This window comes from Corylus avellana, chromosome ca5, assembly GCF_901000735.1.
Source record: "Corylus avellana chromosome ca5, CavTom2PMs-1.0".
Taxonomy (NCBI): Eukaryota; Viridiplantae; Streptophyta; class Magnoliopsida; order Fagales; family Betulaceae; genus Corylus; species Corylus avellana.
The window spans coordinates 33,285,459-33,313,232 of NC_081545.1; the positions used below are offsets into that span (position 1 = coordinate 33,285,459).

Below are 27,774 nucleotides of genomic sequence, written 5' to 3' on the forward strand. Positions count from 1 at the left end.
TTCAAACTGTGACGTTAAATTTAATATTATCATTATTGACTTTTAATCTATTGGTGATTTTAAAAGACACATCATAGTTGAGAGAATATAAAAAAAAAACATTAAAAAAAACACATAATATTTCCCATCTTAAAAAGGTCCAAAGTGTAACATTATGCGACAATGACAAGCAATTTAAGTGCAAGAACCAAGAAAATGAGAGAAATAGAAAAATTGTGTTCTCGTGTTTCTTGAACAATTCATTCGATTTTAGTGGTGGGGCCACTTGAGGCTTTGGGGTGCCGTAAATATATATATTTTTTCTTGTTTTCCTATCCAAGTCCCAAAAAAAAAAGAAAAAAAAAAATCTTCTCTCCTACTTATGCAAGTTACCACTCGACATCCTCAAAAAACTTTTAGCGGCACCTCCAATATAAATTGCCTGTTTCCGCCGCAGTTGGATTTGAGCATTTTCAAGTACCCCTAGTTGTCCAATACCAATTACCAATGACCAAATATAGAACAAAATTTCAAGCTGGCTAATTACCTAAGAAATACATCAACTAAAAAAAAATATTATTCATATCCCAATAAGTGGGCCAGGAACAAATCTCTCTTTCTCTCTCTTCACTTTTTTTTTTAAAAAAAAACAAAAATTCTGATGATTAAATAATATGACCGAAGAAGCACTGGTTTTGTTTCCATTGCTGGGAATATTGGGAATTTTCTTTGGTGTCTGACAACACAAATAGAGTAGGTCTGAATTTAACTATACTTTTGTCTTCTTTACTGCTTTTGGTTAGACAGAACAGAATCAAACCCACTTGTAGTTGGCTTTTTTTTTTTTTCTTTTTTTTTTTTCAGAATATTTAGCTTTGAAGTTTGAAGGTCAACTTGGTGTTTTTTTTTTTTCTTGCCAACCCATCAGCTAAGTGTAAGTGTTCCGGCAAAGTCAACCATAGAGTTTGAAGAACCAAAATGTCAAAACTTAGCTGCCACCATTGGGTCTGGGAGAGAGAGATAAAGGTGGTTAAAAAAACACCAACTTGGCGTTGGGAAGAATTGTTAATACCCAGAAAATTGTTTCTGAACTTGATTGAATTTTTTTGTCTAAGTGTTCATTTTAGGAGGAGATTGAAGGGCGGGTTTTGTCATTGTTCTTTGTAGTTGCTTGTCTTTTCAGAGAGATGAGAGGGTTTCTTAGTATTACCTTGGTGCTTTCTCACCTTCTGCTGCTCACTGATTATGGCTTTTCACATCCCTTGTGCACTAATATGAGTAGGTGTCTCTCCTTCGTATGTCCAAAAGATTAGTTCCTTTTAGATATATGTTCTTCTCTTTATGCTTTGTTTGATTTCCAAAAATGGCATACATAGATATGAAAGCCTGGAATCTGTTTGTGTTTGGATTATGCAATGACTTCTTTCAAATTCTCTATTTTTTTCTGTTCTGTTTGTGAGTTGACTGATCTCGTCGCTCTTTTATTTGAATAGAGTCACCTTTTACCCCAAAGACCCCGCTTGTTTTCTGTGAATACAATGGTAGCGTTTGCTGTAATTCCACTGAAGATATGCAGCTGCAGAATCAATATAAAGCAATGAATGTCTTTGAGCTTGGCTGCGCTTCTCTTCTGAAATCAATACTCTGCTCGGTAAGACGTTCTGCTAGGTTTTGTGACAATAACTTTTAATTGATTATTGATTGCACTTCCTTGTTGATGTTATTGTGTCTCTATTTTGTTCATGTGATTTGATGATAGAGAAAGGAATCCTTATGTGTGTGAGAAAACAAGAATACTGAATGTTAATTGTACTACATTGGATGAATCACACCTGGCTAAGCTTATGATTTAAGTATTGATTAAACTTGAGTGTACATGCTAATTACCCTTAAATAGTTTTCACAATTGTTGTACATATGATAAATCAGCACTTCACTGACAGCTTTTGAGATAATTACAAATATGGTATGTATATATGCGTGGCAGAGATGTGATCAGTTCTCAGCAGAGCTATATCGAATTGAATCTGCACCACGGAAAGTTCCTGTTCTCTGCAATTCCACCGTTTCAGCAAATTCAACCCAGTCTCAAGTCACTGAAGTTGACTTCTGTTGGAAGGCTTGGGATGAATGCCAAAATGTATCTATATTAAATTCTCCCTTTCAATTGCAAGGTGGATTGCCACTTAATTCTACTTCCAAGCTAGCTGATATATGGCAGTCGAAAAGTGCTTTCTGCAATGAATTTAGTGGTGCTTCTGAAGCTGGAGAGTTATGTTTTGATGGTGGACCAGTTGTACTAAATCATACTCAAAATTTGAGCCCACCAAGTGGTATGTGCCTTGAGAAAATTGGGAATGGATCCTACCTTAATATGGTGGCTCATCCTGATGGCTCGAATCGCGTCTTCTTATCTGACCAACCAGGCAAGATATGGTTGGTAACAGTCCCTGAGGAGGGATCAGAAGAACCATTGGCAGTTGATAAATTGAATCCTTTTCTTGATTTAACTGATCGAGTATATTCTGACACTCAGCTTGGGATGATGGGAATAGCATTTCATCCGAACTTTCAACAGAATGGCCGCTTCTTTGTTTCTTATAACTGTGATAAGGTAAAGTCGCCAGAATGTTCAGGAATATGTTCATGTAACTCAGAAGTGATATGCGATCCTTCAAAGCTAGACTCTGTCAATGGGGCTCAACCATGTCAATATTCCAGCGTCATAGCAGAATTTACTGCTAATGGTACCACATTGCAACCTTCCTTGGTAAAATTCTGGGTTTTCGAGAGTTACTTCTCATAATTATATCATTTGGTGCTTTTAATTGTATCTTTCCTGCCTCGATTACAGGCAACAAGTGCCGAACCCCTGGAAGTCAGAAGAATATTCACTATGGGTCTTCCATTTGCTAATCATCATGGTGGTCAGATTCTTTTTGGACCTGAAGATGGTTACTTGTACTTCATGATGGGAGATGGTGGAAGCAATGGTGACCCATACAATTTTGCACAAAACAAGAAGTCCTTGCTCGGAAAGATTATAAGGCTGGACATAAATAACATATCGAGTAAGTACTGGTAACATTTATTGTTTTATGATAAAATACTTTTCTATATCTTTGTTCATGATCTTTAAGTATCTGGTTTCAGCCTTTTGCTCTTCTGTTCAACTGCATCTTGTTTTCCATGCTTCTACTCACACATGATGTACTTTTTGAATATACGTTTTCAGGGCCTGACTTTGAAAAGTAGATGTTTGAACTAAATTTATGTTTCTCAAATGAGCTTTTGATTTCCAACAAGGATTCATTTTTACTCGTTTGATTCCTTGTTGCTGTAATTAAACCTGTATTTTTCAAGCACATAAGTGTAGATGGAATAAAAGTTGGTCTTCTTTAATCTTTATACTGCTATTCTTACTTGTGCATTTCCTTTGCAATACATTGCAGGTGCAATGGTGATTGCTGGCCTTGGTCAATGGGGAAATTATTCTGTCCCTGGAGATAATCCATTTGATGAAGATAAAGAACTGCAGCCCGAAATTTGGGCATTAGGATTTAGAAACCCTTGGCGATGTAGTTTTGATTCAGAAAGGCCTTCCTACTTCCTATGTGCAGATGTTGGCCAGGTTGGCCTGTCCCTAGCTCTTTTTTGTTTCTATATTGTTTACATGCTTATATCTTTCTTTTTAAAGAAAGTTTTTTTGTTTTTTTTTGTTTTTTGCGATATCCATTACCTTAATCTTATCTAAAACCAATAATGCTTAAATCATTTATGTCATAGGAGCAATATGAAGAGGTGGATATAGTGACCAAGGGTGGCAACTACGGATGGCGTGTCTATGAGGGACCCTTTCTTTACAATCCCCCAACTTCACCTGGGGGAAATACGTCTGCTAGCTCCATTGATTCAATTTTCCCTGTAATGGGATACAACCATGCTGATGTAAACAATAGTATAGGATCTGCATCAATCACAGGTGGCTACTTTTATCGGTCCATGACTGATCCGTGCATGTATGGAAGGTAAATTGACTTTACTCATCTGATTTTATGGCCATTTAGTCCTTCCAATTCTATAGAGTCATTTGTTAAATAATCAATGGAGTTTCAATATATGTTAAAAGTAATATTATTTGATCCCAACCCAGTAAATCAACATAGACAGCTCTACTTTTTCCTAAATATCTCCTCTGAGACTCCCATGCTCCTTGAAGCCGTCTATTTTCCTGAGTTTTGCAAATCAGGCATCTTTCTGAGATTGTTATCCATCATTTAGCAACTAGCATTGTAATTGCATTAATGATTAGAACATAATAGGAGGAAAAGCAATTTAGATTTTAGTGTTAGCATTTAACAATGTATTTTTCTATTGTCAATGTCATATGTACAGGTACCTTTATGCAGATTTGTATGCTGGTGGCATGTGGGCAGGTATAGAAACCCCAACAGACAGTGGAAACTTCACTAGCACTCGGATTCCTATCAGTTGTGCTCAGGACTCTCCTATCAAGTGCAGTACTGAAGCAGCAAGCTCTCTTCCTGAATTGGGCTACATATTCTCTTTTGGTGAGGATAACAGGAAGGATGTCTTCATCCTAGCCAGCAGTGGGGTGTATAGAGTTGTTCGTCCGAGTCGCTGCAACTACACCTGCTCCAAGGAAAATGTTACAGCTCTTACTCGTCCAAAATCTATTCCTCCTCCTTTCAACTCAACGAGTAGGCGGTCGAGCAATCCATTAATGGAGCTGGTGCTCTTGATTTTATCATTGCTGCTTTTGTTTGGTTCTTCTTGTAATCTATAGTTTAGAGTTGGTGTTTAAAGCAAGGCTTTGCTTTGTATCAAAACTTGGTTGTTACCACATAGCATGACAGGAGTGCTCTTGGCTTGGCCTCTTTCTCTCTTGGTCCTCATAATTTTTCTTTGCTTGCTATGCTATAGTTGTGCTTAGTTGGTCCTCTCCCCTTTTTTTTTTTAGACAAAGTTTTTCTCCAAATTTAATTTGAATACATTATGTTAACCCAATCTATTAAACTGATATCTGTCCTAAAAGCATACGAGAATATTTTAAAAAGAGTAATGTTAAATACTACATCTCTATGTCACTCTTATCTTACTGAGTAGATGTAATAGTGTTTATCAGCTCTTAGGGTTTTTTGTTTTAATGAATGCTGATTAAAAGGTTGATAAGGGTAGGATGAGAATATAATATGTGTGTTTACTCTTTAAAAAGTGCATATAAATATCACGTATTTTAAGAACTTATATCAATTTGGTTTCTTGCTTCTATAAACTATTCTTGTAACATGTTTAACCAAGACTACATTTGAAGTTTGTATGTGGCATGGACCCGCATGGTAATGATCCAATCCTGGCCCACACCACATGATCCAATTTCTCAATACAAGCCCAAAACAAAAGTGTCTAAAACTTTCAATCAAACGGTCCAGATTTGCTACACTGGATATGGTCCAGAACTGCGGGTCCAGATACTAACGTGTCTATCACAAAGCACATAGCTCATAGCCTTTTTTTTTTTTTTTTATAAACACGTAGCTCATAGCTGTGCCTTGGTCTTGTACCTCCATTTTCTGGGCGGGTCATTAACGAATAAACCGCGGGAGGACATCACGGGTTCCTTAACTCAAATCTGTAGTAATTCTACTACAAAGATGTGTACTGTCTCGTTCTCTCCTGCGCAAGTAGATTCATTTCCATTCTCTTCATTCTTTGTCCCATTGTTGCCCCTCACCAGAACCATTAATTACAGCACCTTACCCTTCAAGAAGCACAAGAGAAAGCTCAGAACCCGATTCATACTTCTCTCAGTTTCGGCTTCTTCATCAGCCAAAGATGTCTGGCGAAGAACGACGCCGTCCTCACCTTCTTACCACCAAGCGTACCGCAGACACCCAAGAAAACAAGAGCCCGTGCACTTGGATCACAGCGTGGACATGGACGAGCTCTTGGCCTCGATCGGACAGACCCAGAACGAGCAAGAGCTATACGCTCTAATGTCACCGTACAAAGGCAGACAGCTCTCAATCCGTTTCATGGTTTCGCTGCTCTCGCGCGAGCCCGACTGGCAAAGGTCGCTAGCGCTGCTCGACTGGATTAACGAAGAGGCTTCGTATTCGCCTTCGGTGTTCGCGTACAACGTAGTCATGCGCAATGTGCTTCGCTCGAAGCAGTGGGAGATTGCTCATGGGCTGTTTGAGGAAATGCGCCAGAGAGCGCTCGCGCCTGATAGGTATACTTATTCGACGCTTATTACTTGTTTTGGGAAGGAGGGTATGTTTGACTCTGCGCTGGCTTGGCTCCAGAAAATGGAGCAAGACCGTGTGTCTGGGGACCTTGTTTTGTATAGTAATTTGATTGAGCTTTCCCGGAAGTTACACGATTATTCCAAGGCTATATCAATCTTTTCGAGGCTGAAAGCCTTGGGTATTATGCCAGACCTTGTGGCTTATAACTCAATGATCAATGTGTTTGGTAAAGCTAAGCTATTTCGAGAAGCTCGCCTTCTTATTAAAGAGATGAGGGCAGTGGGTGTTTTGCCAGATACGGTGAGCTATTCGACGCTTTTAACCATGTACGTCGAGAATCAGAAGTTTGTTGAGGCACTATCGGTGTTCTCTGAGATGAATGAGGTGAAGTGCCAGCTTGACCTTACGACGTGCAATATTATGATTGATGTTTATGGGCAGCTGGATATGGCCAAGGAAGCTGACAGGCTGTTTTGGAGCATGAGGAAGATGGGAATCGAACCCAATGTTGTTAGTTACAATACCCTTTTGAGGGTTTATGGTGAGACTGAGCTTTTTGGGGAGGCCATCCATCTTTTTCGGTTGATGCAGAGGAAGGATATTGAGCAGAATGTTGTTACCTACAACACCATGATCAAGATTTATGGGATGACTCTTGAGCATGAAAAAGCTACGAATCTTGTGCAAGAGATGCAGAATAGAGGGATCGAACCAAATTCCATTACATACTCTACAATAATATCTATATGGGATAAGGCAGGGAAATTGGATCGGGCAGCAATGCTGTTTCAGAAGCTGAGGAGTTCGGGAGTTGAGATTGATCAGGTCCTTTATCAGACGATGATTGTGGCTTATGAGAGGGCAGGTTTGGTTGCTCATGCTAAGCGTTTGCTTCATGAACTCAAGCGCCCAGACAATATCCCCAGGGAGACTGCAATTAAGATTCTTGCTGGAGCAGGTAGGATTGAAGAAGCTACATGGGTTTTTCGCCAGGCTTTTGATGCTGGGGAGGTGAAGGATATATCAGTGTTTGAGTGCATGATTGATCTATTTTCAAGGAACAGGAAGCAAACAAATGTCATTGAAGTGTTTGAGAAGATGAGAGCCACAGGTTATTTTCCTGATTCTAATGTGATTGCTCTTGTTCTGAATGCTTATGGGAAGTTGCGGGATTTTGAGAAGGCGGATGCTGTATATAGCGAACTGCAGGAAGAGGGGTGTGTTTTCCCAAATGAAGTTCACTTCCAGATGCTCAGTCTCTATGGTGCTAGAAGGGATTTTAAGATGGTTGAGTCACTGTTCGAGAGGCTAGATTCTGATCCCAACATCAACAAGAAGGAATTGCATCTTGTCGTCGCCAGCATCTATGAAAGAGCGGATAGACTTAATGATGCATCCCGAATCATGAACAAAATGAATGAAAGAGGAAATTTTAGATGATGACCATCTTTAGAAGTCTGTATATCATGACCTTGTGTCTGGTAAATTTTTCCAAACCGTTGTAAAATGCAGTTTTCTTTTCTGCTGATAATTTTGTATATATTTTGTATTTGAACCTCCTATTTCTCCTACCCATCTGTGTTAATCACACTGAGATATTCTGCTCACCAGTGATCATTGTAGCACTGCCCAAGGAGGAGTTATGAATACTAGTAATTGTCTCCTCATTTCGTAGGTTATTATTTGTCATCCTTATTATGAGAAGCAGGGAAGATGGTTGTACAGACAAGAACAGCTGAAGCATATTACTTCTGCCAATCCTCATTTTGATGTTTTCTTCCAGTATTATTAATGTGCATAAGAACTGGCCATACCGTGACTTCTCCAAGTCACCCAATCATAATGAACAAAGCACCTAATTACTCAAACAGTGACATAGAGCTCTAGATGGTATTGGTATATGGATCTTTGTGAGATCCACAACTGATTTGCTGGTTAGGTTAAAGTTGTTTAAATAATATATTCGTGATAATATCATAAAAAAATTGTACAACCAGAAACAACTAACCTCTAAGTCTCCAGCATATAACTACAAAATATTTTCAAATATTTTCAACCATTTTGCTACAGATATTTTGCTCACCAGGTCCAAAATATCTAACAAAGTCCACCCACAAAAGACAACAGCAGACCTCTCAAATTCAGCACCTACAGATCCTTCAAATGTGTACCAATCATGATGGTGATGAGTGGCTTGTATCTTTCCTACCATTATGTTTCCCACTGCTGAAAAAAATGCATGAAGTTGACTTTGATGGTCACTTATATTCCGATCGAGACGCACTTAGATTCGACATTCCGTCTTAATTGGGCGGTCTCCTCGGAGTGCTTCTTTAGCATCCCATAGCTTAAATGTTGTTTGACTTTTGGAACCCTCAATTTAATTCCTTTTTGTTTGATTAAGGGAGAATAAAAAGGATGGTAATTACTTTTTTTCTCATCAACTATAACGCATTGTCACTTTGTTCCCATGAACTGACAATCCTACTGGCCAATCCCATCAAACTGCCATTTTGTGCCCAAAACCCTAATTCTGTCCGTCAAAGGCGTTAACTCAGACAGTTAAAGTGACAATGCGTTGTAGTTCATGGGGGCAAAGTGACTAGTTGACCGTCTGAGTTAATGCCTTTGACTAACGGAAGTAAGGTTTTTGGACACAAAATTGTAGTTTGATGGAGTCGGGCAGTAAAGTTGTCAGTTCATGAGAGCAAAATGACAATGCATTGTAGTTGATGGAGGAAAATGTAATTACCCTAGAAATTAAAATGGAGCATCTTTTGATCAAAGTGTTAGAATATTATTATTATTATTATTATTTATTATTTTGGGCTTCTATCGTTGGGGACCCTAGAATGATAGTTTCAAAGAATGCTACACTTTTCAAAAAAATTCTTTAAAATTTGTTCTTAAAATGATGTGTCACAATCTCATAAGATGATGACATATTTCTCAAAATAATAGATTATATAGAATTGTGACACATAATTTGGGGAGTAAATTTTCGGAAAATGTAACATTTCTCATGTGATAAATAATATGTAGGACTGTAATTCTATTAGGGTTAGGAATTTATGATGGGTGAATTTCATATGATTTTGTTTTGTATGTATAGCTGGTCCTCCCTCCATTTCATTTTCATACACACATAAACCTATATTCTCATAGTCAAATAAAATGAGCTTGCCCCATTGACAAATCTAAAGAGAAAATAAATATTCTAATTTTCTGGCATATTTATGTAGAATTCTAACACAGCCATTCAAAAGGGAGAACAAAGAGTGGGGAGTGATTTCGGAGAAATACATGCATGGAAATAGCTTATTTCGTGAGATTGACGATCAGGACAAAAGAATTTGTGGTCCTAGAGAAAGAAAACACTCTTTTTACTTGATATTTTCACACTTATTACATTCTATATTTCTACAATAAGATCAGGTTGCTGCTTTTTTATAGAAGAACCAACGAGAAAAACACATATAAAAAGAAAAAAAAAAACATCCGAACTTTTTGTTAAGGAAGCTTCATGTGATTGCTTTTGTTTAAAATAGCTTTAATAATTAATTCCAATTTGCTGAAATCTTTGCTTTTCAAAAGGGTTTACCAAACATATCTTGCATGCTATTTTTACTGAATATTTTCACACTTATTACATTCTATATTTCTACTATAAGATCGGGTTTTTGTTCTTTTATGGGAAAACAAACGAGAAGAACACAAACAAGAAAACATCTTTATGTTTTGTAAATGAAGTTTCCCGTACTTACTTTTATTTTTAAAGTGACTTTAATAATTTATTCCATTTGCTGATATCTTTGCTTGTCAAAACTGTCCATGCCTCCAAACTTCTTCCATGTTATCTTATCCTTTTCCTTTGCTTCATCCAATAAAAAAAACAAAACCCCCAAACTTAATTTAATGATTGAGCTATATAAAATAAGCAATCAAATAAGCTAATTTAAACCGTATGCTGATTTGTATGGGATTAAATAATCAAATCCTATTAATCAAATAAGAACATAGATTACTTATTCCTCCCTCCCTCCCTCCCTCCCTCCTGGGTATATAATAATTTAAACTAGTTTAAAATATTCTAAAAGTTAGGCCACTGTCTAAGTAATTCTAAGTTAGTGTCACATTTTCTGTTAATGGAATTATTATTATTAAGATAAACACATTTTAGTGGAGGAAAAGAGGAACACAGCACAGGGTTGAATTAGTAAGGAATGGTTGCTGACATTATAGAAGGTAGGCAGGTCGGTTGAACAGTTATTATTAATTTGGGGTCCACTGTTAGGAAGCCGTTGACATATGAAGGCTATTAATTTTTAGAATTGAAGTTGAAAATGATTTGCCTTCCAAGTTAACATCAAATGAGCATTTTAAACGCTTCAACTTGGATAATTATTAATTGAAAGCTCCATCTTTCTCTATATAGGGTTAGTCCGTCGCATTAACATTAAATAAGAAACAATTAAACAAGTTTCGCGGGCCCCTGTTGACGTACCATTTCTTGCAATTTTATGGTACGACGGCGTTTTTGTTACATTATATATGGTCTTATAATAATATGGCATATCTTTTCAATAATATATATTCAAAATATAGCACATCTATTTTCATTAATTTTCTTCTTTCTTTTTTTGTTTTTTTTTTTTTTTGTTGGCTAAGGAGTAATGTTATAAGTCTTTCTAGAGTCTTCTTAGAGTCATCCCAAATATGATGTACCTTTTAAAATTATCAATAAATCAAAAGTCAATAAATTAAATTTCAAATTCAACGGTGATTTTAAAAGCCACATCACATTTGAGATGATTCTAAAAAGATTATAGGAAGACTTATAACATTACTCAAGGCTAAGATTCAAAAGTAGGGAATGTGATCTTCTTCATTTCAAAAGAAATGGAGAGGATCCGGTTAGTACAATTTAGAAGGGTAAAATGGTCTTTTCATTGAGAAGACCATTTTGCCATGTTGTTTTTGCCTAAGTGGTTCTTCTCCATTTCAAAGGAAATGGAGACGATCCTTTTGGCAAAAGGTAGGAGGAGTCAGTGAGTTACGGAACACCGGTAAACAAGCTTTTATCTTTGGGTTTTGTCGGTCATCCTTGGTGAGATTAACGGCAATTTGAGGTGGAAACTAAAAACTATATTAATTTTCTCAATTTACACTTCAATTGTTATGTCTTTCTAAATTTTACAAAGAGATATAATTAGCCTCCAAATTATTAGCCATTTCAATTGACTTCCACCATTAGAATTTTTGGTTAATGTGACCCAAAATGACAATACTCTCGTGTTAGATTTTTTTTTTTTAAAAAAAATAATTCAAGGACGTATTAGTATTTTCACACCTCTTACTAAGGCATAATGGGTATTTTATGCGTTTGTTTGTGATCAAGTTGACTAAAAATCTTAAACCCAAAGCTAAGAGAAAGGAGTTAAGAAGTTTGACACATTGCAGTTTTAGTTTCCCCCAACTTAAATAAGCTAAATAAAAAACACCCCATGTATTAACCAATTTCCTACGCTACAAAGCGTTGATCAATCAAGTTAATTACTTTTATTGCGTATTACTCCACGGCACGAGTTCTTAATTAATGCCACACGAGTTCTTTCTTTCTTTCTATGTTATATGTTTGCAATAAATAATAAATTTAATAAACTGAAGATGAATTTAATAAGATATTAAATAATAAAGTGATAAATATTATAGAGTAACAATCGTTACAATACGGTTAGACTCACGATGCCTAAAATAGAATTTAATCTCTTTTTCCTATACAGCCTAACTCCAGGAACTTAATCTCTATTTATTGACCCTTATCCCAACTTTGATCTTCCACTTTCTATTTATACATTAAGAAAACAACAAAGAAGAAATCAACCCACCAAGCTTTTATGCCCACTTATCCTCAGCCGTTTGATCACAGGCTTGGACTTTTACCCAAACTCCAGGTCTAATTTACCCTCCTATCACGGCGAGACTATTACGACATATGCGTTAGCAATTCCAAGCTCTTTCTCTCTCTCTCTCTCTCTTACCTGAAGGAGTAACTACAAAATCCCCCCACCGGCCACCACTTCCCTTTACACCCAACGCTCACACAACCTCCACATTCAGCTCATAAAGAAAGAAAAGAATACTTCCTCTGTGCAACTCGTTTTCCCTAATTTTCTCTCCTTCTTTCCCTCCAAACAAACGCTATTAATGCAAATTAAATTAGAAAACTAAAATTGGAATTGTGATGAAGAGGCTGAGGAGCTATTACGTGAACCTGAGGCACCCACAGACGATGGAGAGGAAATGGATCTTCCCATTGGCGATAGGGTCCATAGTCTCGCTCTCTCTCCTCTTCCTCACGACGCTAACCTCAACCGACGGTACAACGTTCCTTCCGTTCTACCGCTCCCTCACCGCCTCCAACTCCGTTTTCGTCGAGTCCAAGCTCCACGTCATCCCGACCTCGACCCTGCCCCCTCCGCCGCGGCTCGCGTACCTGATCTCCGGCTCCAACGGCGACGGGAAGATGCTGAAGCGCACTCTTGAGGCCCTCTACCACCCGCGCAACTCGTACGTGGTGCATTTGGACCTGGAGTCCTCGGCGGAGGAACGAGCCGATCTGAGGAACTACGTGCGGGACCACCTGGTGTACGCGAGGTTTGGGAATGTGAGGATGATCACAAAGGCCAATCTGGTGACCTACCGGGGCCCGACCATGGTGGCCAATACGCTCCACGCGGCGGCGATTCTGCTGAGGGAAGGAGGGGATTGGGACTGGTTCATCAATCTTAGCGCCTCCGACTATCCGCTGGTCACGCAGGACGGTGCGTCGTCGTTTTCTTGTGTTTTGTTGTGATATCTTTTTGGTTCGGAATTTGCTTACAAAAAAAAAAAAATCTTTTTGGTTTGGAATTTGGGGATTTCGGTTTGTTTTGATTGCTTTTGCCTGGTTGGATTAGATCTGCTGCACACGTTTTCGTACTTGCCGAGGGATCTCAATTTCGTTGATCATACTAGCAACATTGGCTGGAAGGAGTATGTGAATTTTGCTCCTTTTTTTTGTGGTGTTTTTTCATGATTTGGTGAATGAACTTGTATGGTTAATTTATGGTATATGTGATATATTTAGGTATCAGCGAGCGAAACCGATAATTGTAGACCCGGGGTTGTATATGACAAAGAAAGCGGATGTTTTCTGGGTTACACAGCGGAGAAGTGTGCCAACAGCATTCAAACTCTTTACAGGTGCGGATGTTGTCTAATCTGTTTTATTGATCAGTTTTAGGTCCATCAAACAAGTGACTGTTTTGGGTAATTGGATATTCTGTGAAACGGGTTTGTTTATGCATGTTGTGTTAATTAGAAGATTTATCTTGGATCTATCCTGCTCGAATTGCTCGTGGTAGTACTATTTTAGTGATCATCTAGTTGTGTTTTATCTTCATGGGGACTATTTGGTGCACCGCATATGAAATATAAGGGCTTGTTTTTCTTTACTTTCGATAGAGGACCTACTCACAAATCAAATGGTGCATTTGTAATAGATGGTAATGTTACTATATAGATGGAGCCCAGTTGAGTGTTCATTTGCTGTGTGATAGACAATCGTATAATATTGATCACAATTGAGATTCAATTGTTCAAATCCACCATTTTCTCCAATTGGTTGGCATGAAAGCACAGTTCAAAGAAAATGAAATGAAACTTTTTTAGTCATATTGTGTCTCCTCCTAAGAATGCCTCTGAGTATCCTGTGTATCCCACATGACACTCTCTGTTTAGTGATACTAAGTGAAATGGGGATGTCTTAGAATAACATGATATGCATCTCTAGCGGTGAACTGAATCCAATCTCTTTTCAGTAAAAAACAGAAGCATTTTTGGAGCTAGTTGAATTGCATTTAAATCAAATTTGTAAGAAGAAACTAGTAGTGTGCAATCTGAACTCCGCCTAGGGTGGGTGTGAAAGCTATTCTGCAGCCTAGATTGAATTTTGGGAACGATCACTTTATGAGAAGCTCTGATCTATTAGGCATATGACTGGGATGAAAATTGGGTCTAGATATCTTTTATATTTCCCCTTTTCCTTTTTTACTTCCTAGAATCACGAGTTGTACAAGAGTGACTGACTTTGGTAACTGTAGTAGGAATATATATATACACAGGACAATAACTGTTGTGAAATACTTTCCATGTCTGACCTTGACTTGGACATATAGAGATATCATTTGGACCCGATTAGGCTATGAGTAACTGACTCACTGTCCTATCAACTGCTAAGACAACTTGATGTGAGTTCTTTTTGTGAGAATTCTTGTCATCAAGGTCATTAGATTCCAGAGCACACAGCAAAACAAGGCACCTGCACTCATTGATTCACCATGTGCTTCTACTTGACTCTCTCTCTCTCTCTCTGGTTTCTACATCAGTTGGTTATATGGGAAGAAAATTTAGGATGATTTATTTCCTTCTTTTATGTATGTCTCAACTGTGATAATGTTTTTTTGTTTCACCTGATTGGTTTCTTCTGGTAGTTTCTGCTTTGGTTCTTGTTCTTCCCCCCCTTTGAGCTGGGTTCTTGTTTCATTACCGAATAATGATTTCCAGTAAAATCCACATCTCTCTCTCTCTCTCTCTCTCTCATTACTGTTGATTTCACCATTCTTTTTTACTGATTGGTATTGTTAGCTATTGATACACCTATTTTTGATTTATTATGTTTTTGTGGTTATATTTTAGTATTGAGATGTGTTGTGTAGTCATTTGAAGCAATTAATTGAGCATATTGTGGGTATGGTGGGTTGGGGTTGGGGTTGTTGATGATGAATATTCGGGTGCTGTTGATATTGGCTGGTATGGTGCTGGGCTGGGTGGGCCATATTTTGGGTATAGTGCACCCAGACATCAATATTGCATATATTTCCCTCGTTACAATGTGTAATTGATCATTTCCAATATTATTTATCCATGAGGGTACATGTTTCCTCATAGTCAATTTTATAAAGTGAATGAGTAAAATTCAGGATCTAGGATGATGATCATTGTCTTGCAATATTTAGAGATCTGAGAATCTGTTTATTTATTTAGTATTATTATTATTATTATTTTTTTTTTTTTGGGGTTAGGGAAAAAAATCATCATAAAACACATTGTTTAAAATGTTTATCTCGTTTCCTTGTCCCATTTCATGTTTCAACCCCATTTAAAGGAATCTCCACATGCAAAGATGCCTTTACAAAATACAGCCAAAATGACAAGTCACTTGTTCAGACTTCCAGCCTTGTTAGTGTCCTCACTTGGAAGCCATTGCCATCTTTTGTCAATTCAGTGGGTGATAGTTGAACTTTTCACTCTTACCTGCCCTTAGAAAATTTCTCTGGTAGTAATAACACCTGCAATAGAGATGGGAAGAAAGGAGGTTAGCTAGGTGAATGTATGCTTATAGTTAGATTTTTATCCTTGCACTGCACTATGGGCACCTAACCTAAGTTTGGACTTAATTCAAGCTTGTGGGTTAGCGTTCAATTCCAGCAGATGAGGCCGATGTGTGGTAGGCAATTGATGTTCTCTTGTAGGAGAATTGGTTGATCTCCTATCTTGAAGTAGAAAGGTTTATATTATCCTCTCCCAGACTCTTGATGTTAAGGAACACCGAGTTCATGTTAGTTTCTGGAACACGCATTTTTGTTAATGTTAAAAATGTTATTAAATATCAATTTTAAGTGTGGTTCTCAGCAGCAATTTAGTGAGCCTGAATCAGACAATTTGCAAGTTAGTATTTCGAAACTGGAATATTTTCTGTAATGGGTTGCTAAAAAAGTAGATGTTTTTTCTTATAGGTTCTGCTTGGATGGCACTTTCTAGGCAATTCGTTGATTACTGCATATGGGGATGGGACAACCTACCTCGACTTGTCCTAATGTACTACTCAAACTTTATATCTTCCCCAGAAGGATACTTCCACACTGTCATCTGTAACGCCCAAGAGTTTCGGAACACAACTGTGAACAGTGACCTGCACTTCATATCGTGGGATAACCCTCCCAAGCAACATCCCCACCATCTCAATGTCAAGGACATGCAAAAAATGATCGACAGTAATGCTCCATTTGCGCGAAAATTTCGCCAAGATGATCCAGTGCTTGACAAAGTTGATTCTGAGCTCTTGTCTCGTGGTCCAGGCATGCTGGTTCCTGGTGGCTGGTGCATAGGAAGTAGGGAAAATGGGACTGATCCATGCTCTGTTATTGGTAATACCACAGTCCTCAGGCCCGGCCCTGGAGCGAAAAGGTTGGAAAGTTTGATCAGCTCGCTATTATCAAGTGAGAATTTCCGGCCGAGGCAATGCAAATAACAGCGGCCCAAAATTGCATTAGTAAGCATCTCTCTTGCCAACGGGGTGGTTCATATTTGAAGATGGAAGACAGTATAATCAGGGACTTGGTATGTGTTTTAGTAGAAGAAGAAATTGGCTGAAAGCATATATAACTCTGGCTTATGTTAGAAGCAGAAAGGAGATGGATTTGGTGGGAATGATATGAATCACAGAGCTGGGTGTAATGACATGGCATACACGCTGCATTGATTGTGTAGCCCCACTGTTTTCCTTTTCTTTTCTTTTTTTTTTTTTTTTTTTTTTTTTTCTTTTTCCTGATTATTATTGTTTTTTCTTGTCGAAAGAACCAGCAATTTCGCATCAAGCCCTGAAGCATTTTGAGCTGCTCACGGGGTGGGAGAACTATTGCTGAGATGAATATTTTACAGAAGAAAATTGAAAAAAAAAAAAGATTATCTGATCTTTGTGTGTCTTGGGTGCTTTTGCTTGCTAGTCTTCTGGAAGCATGACAGCCATGCTACTGCTAAATGTTCAGCTAGATCTGGGCCTCCCAATTAGCTCAATTCGTCATTAATCTTAGATTAACCTCAAATATTGTGCACCTGCCATTAAACAATTAATAATAATAAAAAATAAAATAAAATAAGATAAAAACTTTGATCTGATTAAATTGGACCCGGATTTCAGCCTTATAAGAGCAAACCCTCTAACTAGTTGGATGAATAAAGTCCTTTCAGTTTCTGTAGGATAATTTCATCGGATGGTTCTTCCATTCCCAATTATTATTTTTAATTAAATAATTCAATTTGTCATTTCAATGTATAAGTGAGATACAACGAATTGAGAAAAAACTAAAAATCTTTTAGAGGTAATAAATACTAGGATAGCGAGATAGAACTTTTTTTTTTTTTTTGGTATAAAAATAATAATTATGATTCTATGAACTATTGAACTCTATTGTAGAATTATCCTAGAAAATCTAAAGAATCCTAATTAAAAAATGCGTAGAAAAAAAAAAAGAAATACGGTTATTGTTTATGTAATATCCATTACCTTTTGTTGGCTTACGTGTCAATATTTTATTGATAAATAATTTTTTAATTGCTTTAATTCGGCTTAATAAATTTTTTACTTGGGCCAAATAGTTGTAGTTAGTTTTAGTTGGGCTTTAGTTTGGTTGAGCATTATGAATAGGCTTAATTGGGCTAGAGATAAGACTAAAATGGGCTATGACCCGAAAGTTTGAAAATTATCTTAAGGCTTATTTTTTTTTTTAAATCAAATTAGAATTTCTTCTTAACATCTCTCTTACAAAATTTGAAAGTTTGAAAAAAGACTAATGCTATACATACACTTATTTTATAATTTTAGCACATGTCAGCATGTTATTAGAGCTAAAAGTTGTAAGCATTTACACCTTTTAACACCTTTCAATTACATACTAATTACTAACACGAGTAATGATAATCATAACACCAGCGTGAGTGAACAGTCACTCACACTGGTGTATTATAATACTATTATATTATTAAAAAAATTGAACAGTAATATTATAAAAAATAATATTATAAAATATACTAGCATGAGTGACTGTTCACTCACACTGGCGTTATGATTATCACTACTCTACTAACACATGTCAAAAGTTGTAAAATAGTTATATGTCTAGCATTTTCTTAGAAAAAATTATACCCCTTTGGCCGCCCATTTTAAGGGAAATTAATTAATTTTTTATTCAAAATTCTTAGAACCTTAAAAACCTAGTCGAAACCTATATAAATAGACTAATAACAAAAAATGGTCCTCCTCGCTATTAATTTTTTTTTTTTTAAAAAAAAAAATTCTTCAAGGAGCGCTTAAGCATTTTGGTTAAAACATCCAAGCTTCAAAGAGGGAAGCAATTTTTTTTGTTTGTTAATCTTACTTCATAAACATGAATGAATAATCATATGGTTATTAGTTTATATGATTTAATTGCAATTAAAAATAGAAATCAAAGAAAAAGGCCTATTAAATTCAGCTAAGAAAAACTGTCCAACCATTTATTCGAGCCGTTGAATATATAAACTCTCTTAAAATAACTGTCCAAATAATTAACAATTTAAATAGTTAATTGTTAATTACCGTCGTGAATTTTTAGACCTCTTAGGGACCGACGTGACAAAGATAAGGGCACTTTGTTCTCTGCTTTTGAGTCAACTTTTCAAGGACGCAAACCGTTGGCCGATGATATACTATTGTCTGTGAAATGAAGCTACTTTAGTTGTCCTTTGCTTTTTCTTTTTTCCCAAGTTATCCTTTACTTACAATGTGTGATAGTAGTTTCAAAAGTAAAGAAATCCTAATAATTAAGATCATTAGCTTTTGTTAGATTGGGACCACATAAAGTTAAATCACTATCACAATTTTTTTTTTTTTTTTGCACTATTTTTTTTTTGTTTAGGTCTCTTCCTATTTTCTCATGCCCTAACAACTCAAAAGTTTTTTTTTACCTCTAAAAAATCAAAAGTTATATTCAAGCTAAAAAATGGAGGGATTACTGCCGAGCGTGAGGAATATAAGAGATTAAGAGAGAGAGAGAGAGTTCTTTTCCTTTTCTCCTTTTTAAATGGTGCATAATAAAAAAAATAAATAGTTCAAATCACAATAATATATAAAGAGAGAGAATGAGTGGCTTGCACAGTTGTGGTGGCCAAACCATACTTTTCAATCAAATAGGAGTTGGGGTTGGTTCAACGTACCTTAGCTAGTGGCCAACGAGCAAGAGGCGAATATAAAGCAGGGCGGGCACCTTCCAAATTTTTATTTTTATTTTTTTTTATGGGTAATTTTTTTAGTTTTCTTGACCCTAACCCATACTCTTCCTTTTCTCACCCCTCCAATTTTTAATTTTTTTTTAATTTTTATTTTAGTTCCACCCCTCTTAATACGAATTCTTAGATCCGCCACTGTCAATGAGTGTGATTCAGTTAGCCCCAAATATTGGTTTAGAGCTAGGTGAACTATCATTGTGACCAAAAAGGTAATTTGACTATTTTTAATGGTCAAATTAGGGGTAACCAAACCACCTCAATGGCCAAAGCCCAAAAAGATAGTTCGGTCACCCTAACGGTTGTCCCTATGGCTTGCAATTGGTGCAAGTTACCCACTTTTTTTCCTCTCCCTTATATATTGTTGTGATCTAGACCATTCAATTAAAATGAACAATCAAAATAAAAGCTATTGCACCACGCATAATACTTATTTTTTAATTCAAGGAATAAAATGTTGTGGTAAATGGTTTTTACTTTATAATAAATGTAACACAACTTTTTATAGGGGTTTTATCTTTCTTTTGGAAAAATAATTTGTAGATAATATATAAAATTATACAAGTATGAATTTTCACTGTATATAATTTTATAACAGTGCAAAATTAAAAATTATAATTTATTTTGTTTGGTAAGAAAGATTAATATGCTAAATAAATAAAAAGAAATTCAGTTTGATTTGTTTGTCTACAGTAATGAACCCGTGAAAAAAGAAAAAAGAAAAAAAGGAGACTGAACAAAGCTAAAAGATTTCATTATCCTGGTCACCGCATTTGGCTTTTGCAATGCTTCAACGTTCTATTATTCCACCTCGGTTGTCCAGAATATTGTCTGGAAATGGGAGGTAAAAACATATTAATTTAATTCAACTGTACGTCTTTCTCCCCAACCCCACTTTAATTTAATTAATCCAGTTTTATATTGTCGGAATTAGGCATCCAAGGCTTGTGTTTAGTACTTCGAAAATTACATTAGCTTTTTAATTTTTTAATACAGTACTAATTAACAACACTAATAATCAGACACGAAATTAAAGAAAGAAATTAATCTAGGATGGGGCCAGGCTGTTGTGGTTGTGGGATTTCGGTCTCGAGGAACAAAAGATACGATACCCCTAAAAATAAATTCTTTACAAATTTAATCTTTCGTACGTCCTTTATAGTATTTTTTTATTTTGTATTTGTTTTTGGTTTTTTTTGTCATATATGCTGCTCCCCTACAGGCCATCATCTTTACAGAGAATTTGTATGAATCTTTCTAATATATATATATATATATATATATATAGATCGATGTGCCTTCGATCGCATGAATCGCATGCATGTGACGATATATGTATATATTTGTTCAACCACAAGGAAATCTGAAAGATATATTGGTTTATAGATTCATAGAACATAATCAGAGTTTCATGATCATGAGAAATATTTGTTCATCCACAAGGAAATCTGTAAAAGTATATTGGTTTAAAGAACATAATCACCGTCCATCCGTGGGACCCGAAACATATATAGTAGTAATTTAGGAGGCCAAAAGATCCGAAAAGCTTTAAGACACATGTGATTTTTTTTTTTTTGTTTTTCTTTTTGTATTAATTGAAGACATGTTCTATCTGGTCATATTTGTCAATCTCCTTGCATGCTCGTGTTCAAAGGACAAAATTGAGGTTTTAGTGAAACAAATCAAATATATTACTGTAGACTTAATTAATTGGTGGAATAAGATTTATTTTTTATTGCTACATCTCTCTAGCCATTTCATTTTTGTAGGTTTATTCTGCGTATATATATATACCAAACTTGCCTTCAATCTCATATTAGATATGGATGGTTTGTGAAGGTGTTGCATTTGTGATGAGTTCCAAATTGATTCTCTAATTAATGAGGTTGAGCTATAATAAGTGTCTCACAGGTATTCTAGTCATAATTAACTTGTATTATTAATATTTCTAACAATCAAAATTTTTAATTTCTTTCTTTTAATCCTATCCTTCTTGGATCAAAATATTGGCTTCAATTCGCCACTCAAAATATCTGTGTTATACCCCAAAAGACTAGCCGATATATATGTTCTATGATGTTGTAACCTTAGAGCAATATGCTCTACTTTCTTCAATTTAAATGAAGTATGAAATATTTTACAAAAAAGAAGAAGAAGAAAGAAAGGTAATTTTCATGTCAATGTTATATGAAACATTTTCTGAATTTGTATTATTGTTTTTACAGTAAAATGTCTTAACTATAAAACGGTTTGGGTATATTGCTAATGAGTAATGTTATAAGTTCCTCTTGTATCACTATTGTGTCCTTTCAATAATGATGTGCCTCTTAAAATCATCATTAAGCTTGTGATTGATTATTATTAGATTTTAATCAAATAGTAATTTTAAGAGCCATCTCATTTTTAGAGTGACACAAGAGAGACTTCTAAAATTATTACTCATCGCTAATTACTGATTTTTTTACTCTCCTTGTTTTGTTTTTCCTCCAGCCAGATGCTGGTTAAAAACGTGTTAGGTGGCTGAAATGTCTAGGGCTAGGGGAAGGGACCTCAGATGTACGTATTGAGGTGTTAATTAATTAGCTTTAGGACTTTGAAGCTATAAGTTGGTTAACAAACTAAACCCTAATGAGAGGCATTAATTACATCGTGGATTCAATTTTTAATTGTAGATCAATTATTAGTGTGTGTCTTGCCGTCAATCACGAATTTCATATGGAAGAATTGATTAATCATCATCATCATGAGTAACCAAAATGGATTGGAGCTCTATGCTTTCCGTACATGAGCTTTGTGCTTTACAGCTCATTATGCAAATGACAATTTTGCATGTTATTTAATCCTGAAACCCACCGCATAAGCTCAGGACATGCACCTGCAAAAGTTCAGGGATAGCTCCAACAAGTGAGCCCCCATCAAACATTCCCAAAAGATGGTTGCTTTTGAATTTATAAAGCAGATCCTGTCATTTGTTCAAGTTTAGCAAGGACAAGTTTCAGACATTTTTTTTTTTTAAGGTATTCAAGAAAGAAAAACAGCAAATAATGATTCAAATGCACTTAGATTAAGGAAGAGAAATTCCACCGCAAGTTCAATCCCCCCACTGAGGGGGTAACTATAGTCTATAAAGATCGATAAAGCGGGCTTTTTGGTTCACATACTCTTAATTATTGATGGGATAATATTATAAATTCTATACTCCCACCCATTCCCCCATTCATATTGATAAGTACCTTCTCCCAACAAATCATGATTTGCTTCCTTTAGTTTAGTTGAATTAAGAAAGAAAAATAATTTGGTGATGTACCAAATTACCAATTAATAATCATTCAATTCCAATCGTCCACATTTATATGATGAGCCTATTGTAGTGCTCCATAATGTTACCATAAAGTATGGACAGACGTGTAAAGAGAAAAATCATAAGTTCAGTAACAGATTAGCTCGTGACTCGTTGTGTCCTCAATTATACAACATTATGTGCCACCTTTCTATTGGAGTAATTAATAATTCAAAATATAACTAACATTTTCTTAGATTGTGTTAAAGGGTATCAAAGTAACTTAGTAAAAGTATTTAAATGATATAAGCAACTGGACTTTATAAATGATTCTAGCTAGAACAATCTATATTAGCTCTAAAATCATTTTCTTTACAAGTAAAATGGGAAAAAGAATTTCTTATTTCTTTATCAAGCATGGGGGATGAATTGCTTATGTTGGTATTGTTGAAGCCAGATAAACTAAATAATCCAGTGGGAGAACTTCTGACGGCATGATATATTAATTGCTCCTGCACTTATATATAAGTCAGACAAATGAGTATTAAATAAAATTCAAGGAGTTCAATAAAAATGAAATTAATGGTTTTAGTTAGTTGTTACTTTGGTTCGAGCATCTTCAGCAAGTTTAGGTAAAGCAAGAGAATGAATAAAATTTAAAGCAACGTTTTGCTACCGTGCAGCGTTTTACATAAGCACAAGAGAATCTGTTGGAATTATTTTTATTCTTCTTTATATTAACTAAATATACACAATATAGGTGTTTTAGAGCTAGCATCCGCGGGAGATGCTCAGAGTTAATCCGGCCGGCCCCCACTAGTAGATTGCTCGGTAATTTGGTGTTGTGCTGCAGCTGTGCTTGTCTGTTGTGTAGCCTTCAGCTGCTTCTTGTTGTCATCAGATGGTTATTTCCCAGAATAATTACTCCACTTTATGCTCCATACATTAAAGTATTGAGATGGAATCTGCCGGCATATATGCATGTGTTATAATTAAGAAGCCAAACCATGGTGGCATGGTGCAGTTTAATGATCAATGTATTGATATATGCTTGATGCTTCAGTCGAGTAGAGAGATGAAGCTTACTGCTTAAATTAATTGCTATATAATATAGGTCAACCCTAAGAGGTCTGTTTATGGCACCAGCTTTCTTTTTACTTGTACTTTTTATTTTATGGTTAGTTAAAATGTTGCAAAAGTCTAGCATCGATCTGTACCAAAATTATGTGGTAGAAAAGACCATCACAGGTTGAGGTAGGTAGTATCTAGTTCTGGTTTTCAAAGCTTGTATTAAAATATTGCAAAAGCCAAGCATATACTCCAAAATTCTCTTTTAGAAAATCATCACAGAGCTAGGTGGTATTTGGGGAAGGGAAACTAGATGAAACCTCATCAGCTACAGAGGCTTATAATTATAGTGATAGACAAATAAATTATACAAACATACGAATTCAAATCTTTTTTTATGATTTGTTTATGTAAGTTTAAATTCAACACATTTACAACGCATCTGGATGATGATTTAGAAACCTTTTAATCTATACAAAACACTAGAGCCACACCGCAAGCGGCCCGCCGCCCTCTCCATCCAACAGCATACCCTCAACAGAGGGAGATCGAATTACACAGGAAAGCAACAAACTAGAAACGACCGGCCATGCAAGACACAAGGGAAAGTGACAACCTTAAAAAAGAACCTACCAAACACCTAGAAAAAAAATCACCAAATATATTCTCGAAGAAATAGTAGCACAATCTAACTTAAAATATAAATTAAAATATTAAATTCATTTTTAATTTACTTACCTTGCCTCAATTAATGCCGTCCCAAGCAGCCGCATATATATATATATATATATATATATAAGGGGACTAGACAGGTTGCATTAATTTTGACATAATAAGGAGGGTCAATTATTTCTAGATCCTGGGAACCGTAGAAGTTTTGAATTTCTCTCATCTCATACGTTGTTGGATGATCATGACTGACACATGTGACACTTCAATCCAAGTAGATGAACAAAAAATAAGTTTTTTTTTTTTCTTTTCTTTTCTTTATCTCCTCCAGAAGCACCTACTCATATTGAATTTAAAAATCCATTTTAGCAACTAGATGATTAGTTTATCAGCTTGATAGAGCTGTTTCATTTAATAATTCTTCAGTTCCTGTGCTTGAATTAATGTACATGTCTCATAAGAAGTCAAACACAAAAAGTTATCCTACAGAAAATAAATTATTATTTAAAAAAAAAAAAGAAAAAAAAAAGAAAAAAAGAAGAAGATAAGAAGTGCATGAAGGAAAGAACATAATTATTACGAGCTTCATATTGTCAAGAAAAAACCAAGCAGGCGTGAAACAACAACAGCGACAACAGTAAATGAATAAAATATGATGTGGTGTGAGATTCATACCACCATGGATTGCCTCGAATTAATAAAATAGCATGGAAAGAGAAATAGCGCCGCTAGCTGGAGAATCAAAGAAGCGTAAAAACAAGAAACAAAGAGATGGAAGACACATTTAATTAAAGAAATGGATTTAATTTGCGTACCGTTGATGAAATTAAGGAAGAAAGAATAGTGCAGGCAGAAGAAGTTGTAGGGTATCTTGTCTCAGAACGATGGCACTAGCTAGCTGCATTTGTCTTAATTGCCAGACCTAATATATATAGCCAGTGCCATCGCTCCTGCGACAAGAATCCCCCGACCTCCATCTCCTTGGTTTCTGTAAATGCAGGTACTCCAGCTCCTTTATATATATATATATATAGACACAAACAAAGGTGGATCTTTCACTGTCCCTCTGATTCTCTCTCTCTCTCGACACAAAATATTAGCATTTCAATGGTGAAAATAACTCAAAGCATTGGAGAGGTCAGTACACGTGCGCCCACATGTTCAACGTGGTGGGCTTATTGCACAAGCGAATATTTATCTAGCTAGCTAGCTAGCTACCAACAAATTTTCGGAAGAGGTTTAATTTAAAGAAGCTGATGAAGCACCACCAAGCCAACTTACTTCATCATTCTTATTAGAATATTAATTAAATAATTAAATTTATTATTTTTATTAATCTAAACTTTTAAAATAATTAATAATTTAAAACTTTATCTCCATATTTTTATGAGCCCCAAGCTCCCGAGCCGATCTTTGGGCTCAAAACCTTGGCAAGGTGAGATAATTAAATGAGGGTTTTCTTGGATAATCTCATTTATAAGGAAACATCTTACAAAGAGGAGGTACCTTTCATTCAATATTTTTAATTTGTAGATCCCTGCTGGTTTTCTTGGTTAGCTAGCTTCTTGCTTGATCTCGCCGATCAAGCTTGATAATGATCACCAATTGCAAGAGAGCTAGAGTGACTGAAACTAAAGATCTATCACAACCGACCTGATGACCAATAAACTCAAAAGCATAAATCACCAAACCTCAAGTCTCCTGAGTCCTGACGACTCTTTTAAAAAAACCAGTTTTCTGGTTTTAAACAAATTAAGAAAACAAACTGTTATCCCTACAAGGATGTCATGTTACAGCTAATGGGTGGTTGGCGAAAGGGTTAAATGGCAAGAGCAGACATAGAGCTAGATCTCTAGCTAGCAGTAAACTTCATATGTATATTTCTCTTCTCTTGAAATCTTGGGACTAGGAGGAGGACTGTCTATTTTCTTCCCAGATCGGTTTATGTTTCCTAGTATATATGTCATATGATAATTTTGATACACTAAAATGTCCAACAATTAGAACAAAAGCTAGAAAATATTTGAAACCCAATGAGGAAATGAAGGAAGGAACTGCTTACCTCTTTCTCAGAAGTAGAAGATTTGGAAGAAGCTGAAGGAGCTTCTGTGGAGGAGAGATGAAGCCTATTATTGTTCAAATTGGCGCCATCTCTCCTCCGACAGAAGTCCCTATACATCTCTTCTATTGCTCCTTTCCTGCTTTAGATTATGCATCATCTCACCCTTCATATAAGAGGAATTGTAGTGGTTGGTATATATAGGATTGAGGGCATATATATATATGATGCCACCAATTATTGAACGGCTGCTCTTACGGGACAAGCATGGAATACAGCACTAGATATCAATGGACTATATGTTTACTAGATCTCATTTATTAATCAAAACTACATTAATATGCCTCGGATAAATTTATGATTTGTTATGTAAGTTGTCAACGCTAGCTATAGTGCCTAGTCACAGCTGGAGGTGATAAGGAGAACATTTAATTCGATCTAAATAACATGATGATCAGTTAATTTCCTAATTAGCCTCTTATCTCATTCAATGACGACATCTGGATGACGAAATATGACAGACGCTCAAATTCTATAGATAACATGGATTTAAAACATAAATTGGATTTATGTTCAGATATTGATCGTCTTGAAAGGGATATATTTCAACTCATGAGAATTAATTAATGTCGGCGGATGGATCATGAGCCGCCCTAATATAACCATCAAGAAACGTTTCCTTTTTTCAAAATAAATAAATAATCATGAATATATAGAATATTCATAGTGAAAAAAGCAAGATTAACATAAATACGAACTACTTAGTAGGTAAAAAAAATTGAAGTTCATAGCTTATAATATTTCATGGAAAACAAGATAACCACATCTGCAATTGATATTCTAATAATAATGGAGTTTCACTTATATGATACAATTCCTACCTTGTACATAATCAATAATGTACGTGAGATTCAGCACATACACCTGCAACATAGTCACAGTAATACTTTATGTTAGAACATTTAGATCATATATATATATATATAAAGAAAAAATGGAAGTTGATGAAGAGGAATATATAGTTGAGTACAAATATATTGGACTGATTACCTTTAATGAGCTCAAAATGAAGTCCGACAACATAATTAAGCAGAAGAAGTTGCAGGTATCTTGTTACAGAAGGGGGCACTTGCCGGATGCAGCTAATTAATTAATTAGTAATTGGCATGCCAATTAAAGGCAGTGCCACCACTCCTGTAACAAGACTCCTAAAACTTCTTAATCTTTTCGATCCCATGGCAAATTGCCCCTTTGGCATGCATGGCTTCCATACACACCCCATGAATTTATAGATCTAGAAAGTT

At 35.8% G+C, this 27,774-nt stretch overlaps 3 protein-coding genes across 3 annotated transcripts; all 3 read left to right on the plus strand.

Moving 5' to 3' along the window:
• Positions 1–1,166: 1,166 nt before the first annotated feature.
• On the plus strand, positions 1,167–4,786 carry LOC132182197 (HIPL1 protein). Its single transcript, XM_059595385.1, has 7 exons — positions 1,167–1,257; positions 1,473–1,630; positions 1,967–2,749; positions 2,834–3,050; positions 3,432–3,610; positions 3,766–4,007; positions 4,375–4,786. Exons 1-7 carry the CDS (start codon positions 1,167–1,169, stop codon positions 4,784–4,786), a joined length of 2,082 nt encoding a protein of 693 aa, XP_059451368.1.
• Positions 4,787–5,559: 773 nt separating this feature from the next.
• On the plus strand, positions 5,560–7,969 carry LOC132181335 (pentatricopeptide repeat-containing protein At5g39980, chloroplastic). The gene has a single exon (XM_059594516.1). The coding sequence runs from the start codon at positions 5,655–5,657 to the stop codon at positions 7,686–7,688; it is 2,034 nt and encodes a 677-aa protein (XP_059450499.1). The 5' UTR covers positions 5,560–5,654; the 3' UTR covers positions 7,689–7,969.
• Positions 7,970–12,244: 4,275 nt separating this feature from the next.
• On the plus strand, positions 12,245–16,996 carry LOC132181291 (beta-glucuronosyltransferase GlcAT14B). Its single transcript, XM_059594440.1, has 4 exons — positions 12,245–13,072; positions 13,208–13,283; positions 13,378–13,493; positions 16,088–16,996. The coding sequence occupies exons 1-4, from the start codon at positions 12,493–12,495 to the stop codon at positions 16,600–16,602; spliced, it is 1,287 nt and encodes a 428-aa protein (XP_059450423.1). The 5' UTR covers positions 12,245–12,492; the 3' UTR covers positions 16,603–16,996.
• The last annotated feature ends 10,778 nt before the right edge of the window (positions 16,997–27,774 follow it).

Bases quoted from the DNA above. Each gene is read 5' to 3' on its own strand.
- LOC132182197 (XM_059595385.1), top strand. From the start codon at position 1,167: ATGAGAGGGTTTCTTAGTATTACCTTGGTGCTTTCTCACCTTCTGCTG. The intron at 1,258-1,472 runs GTAGGTGTCTCT...TTATTTGAATAG, and splicing joins TCCCTTGTGCACTAATATGA to AGTCACCTTTTACCCCAAAG. The intron at 1,631-1,966 runs GTAAGACGTTCT...TATGCGTGGCAG, and splicing joins TGAAATCAATACTCTGCTCG to AGATGTGATCAGTTCTCAGC.
- LOC132181335 (XM_059594516.1), top strand. From the start codon at position 5,655: ATGTGTACTGTCTCGTTCTCTCCTGCGCAAGTAGATTCATTTCCATTC.
- LOC132181291 (XM_059594440.1), top strand. From the start codon at position 12,493: ATGAAGAGGCTGAGGAGCTATTACGTGAACCTGAGGCACCCACAGACG. The intron at 13,284-13,377 runs GTATGTGAATTT...TGATATATTTAG, and splicing joins AGCAACATTGGCTGGAAGGA to GTATCAGCGAGCGAAACCGA. The intron at 13,494-16,087 runs GTGCGGATGTTG...TTTTTCTTATAG, and splicing joins AGCATTCAAACTCTTTACAG to GTTCTGCTTGGATGGCACTT.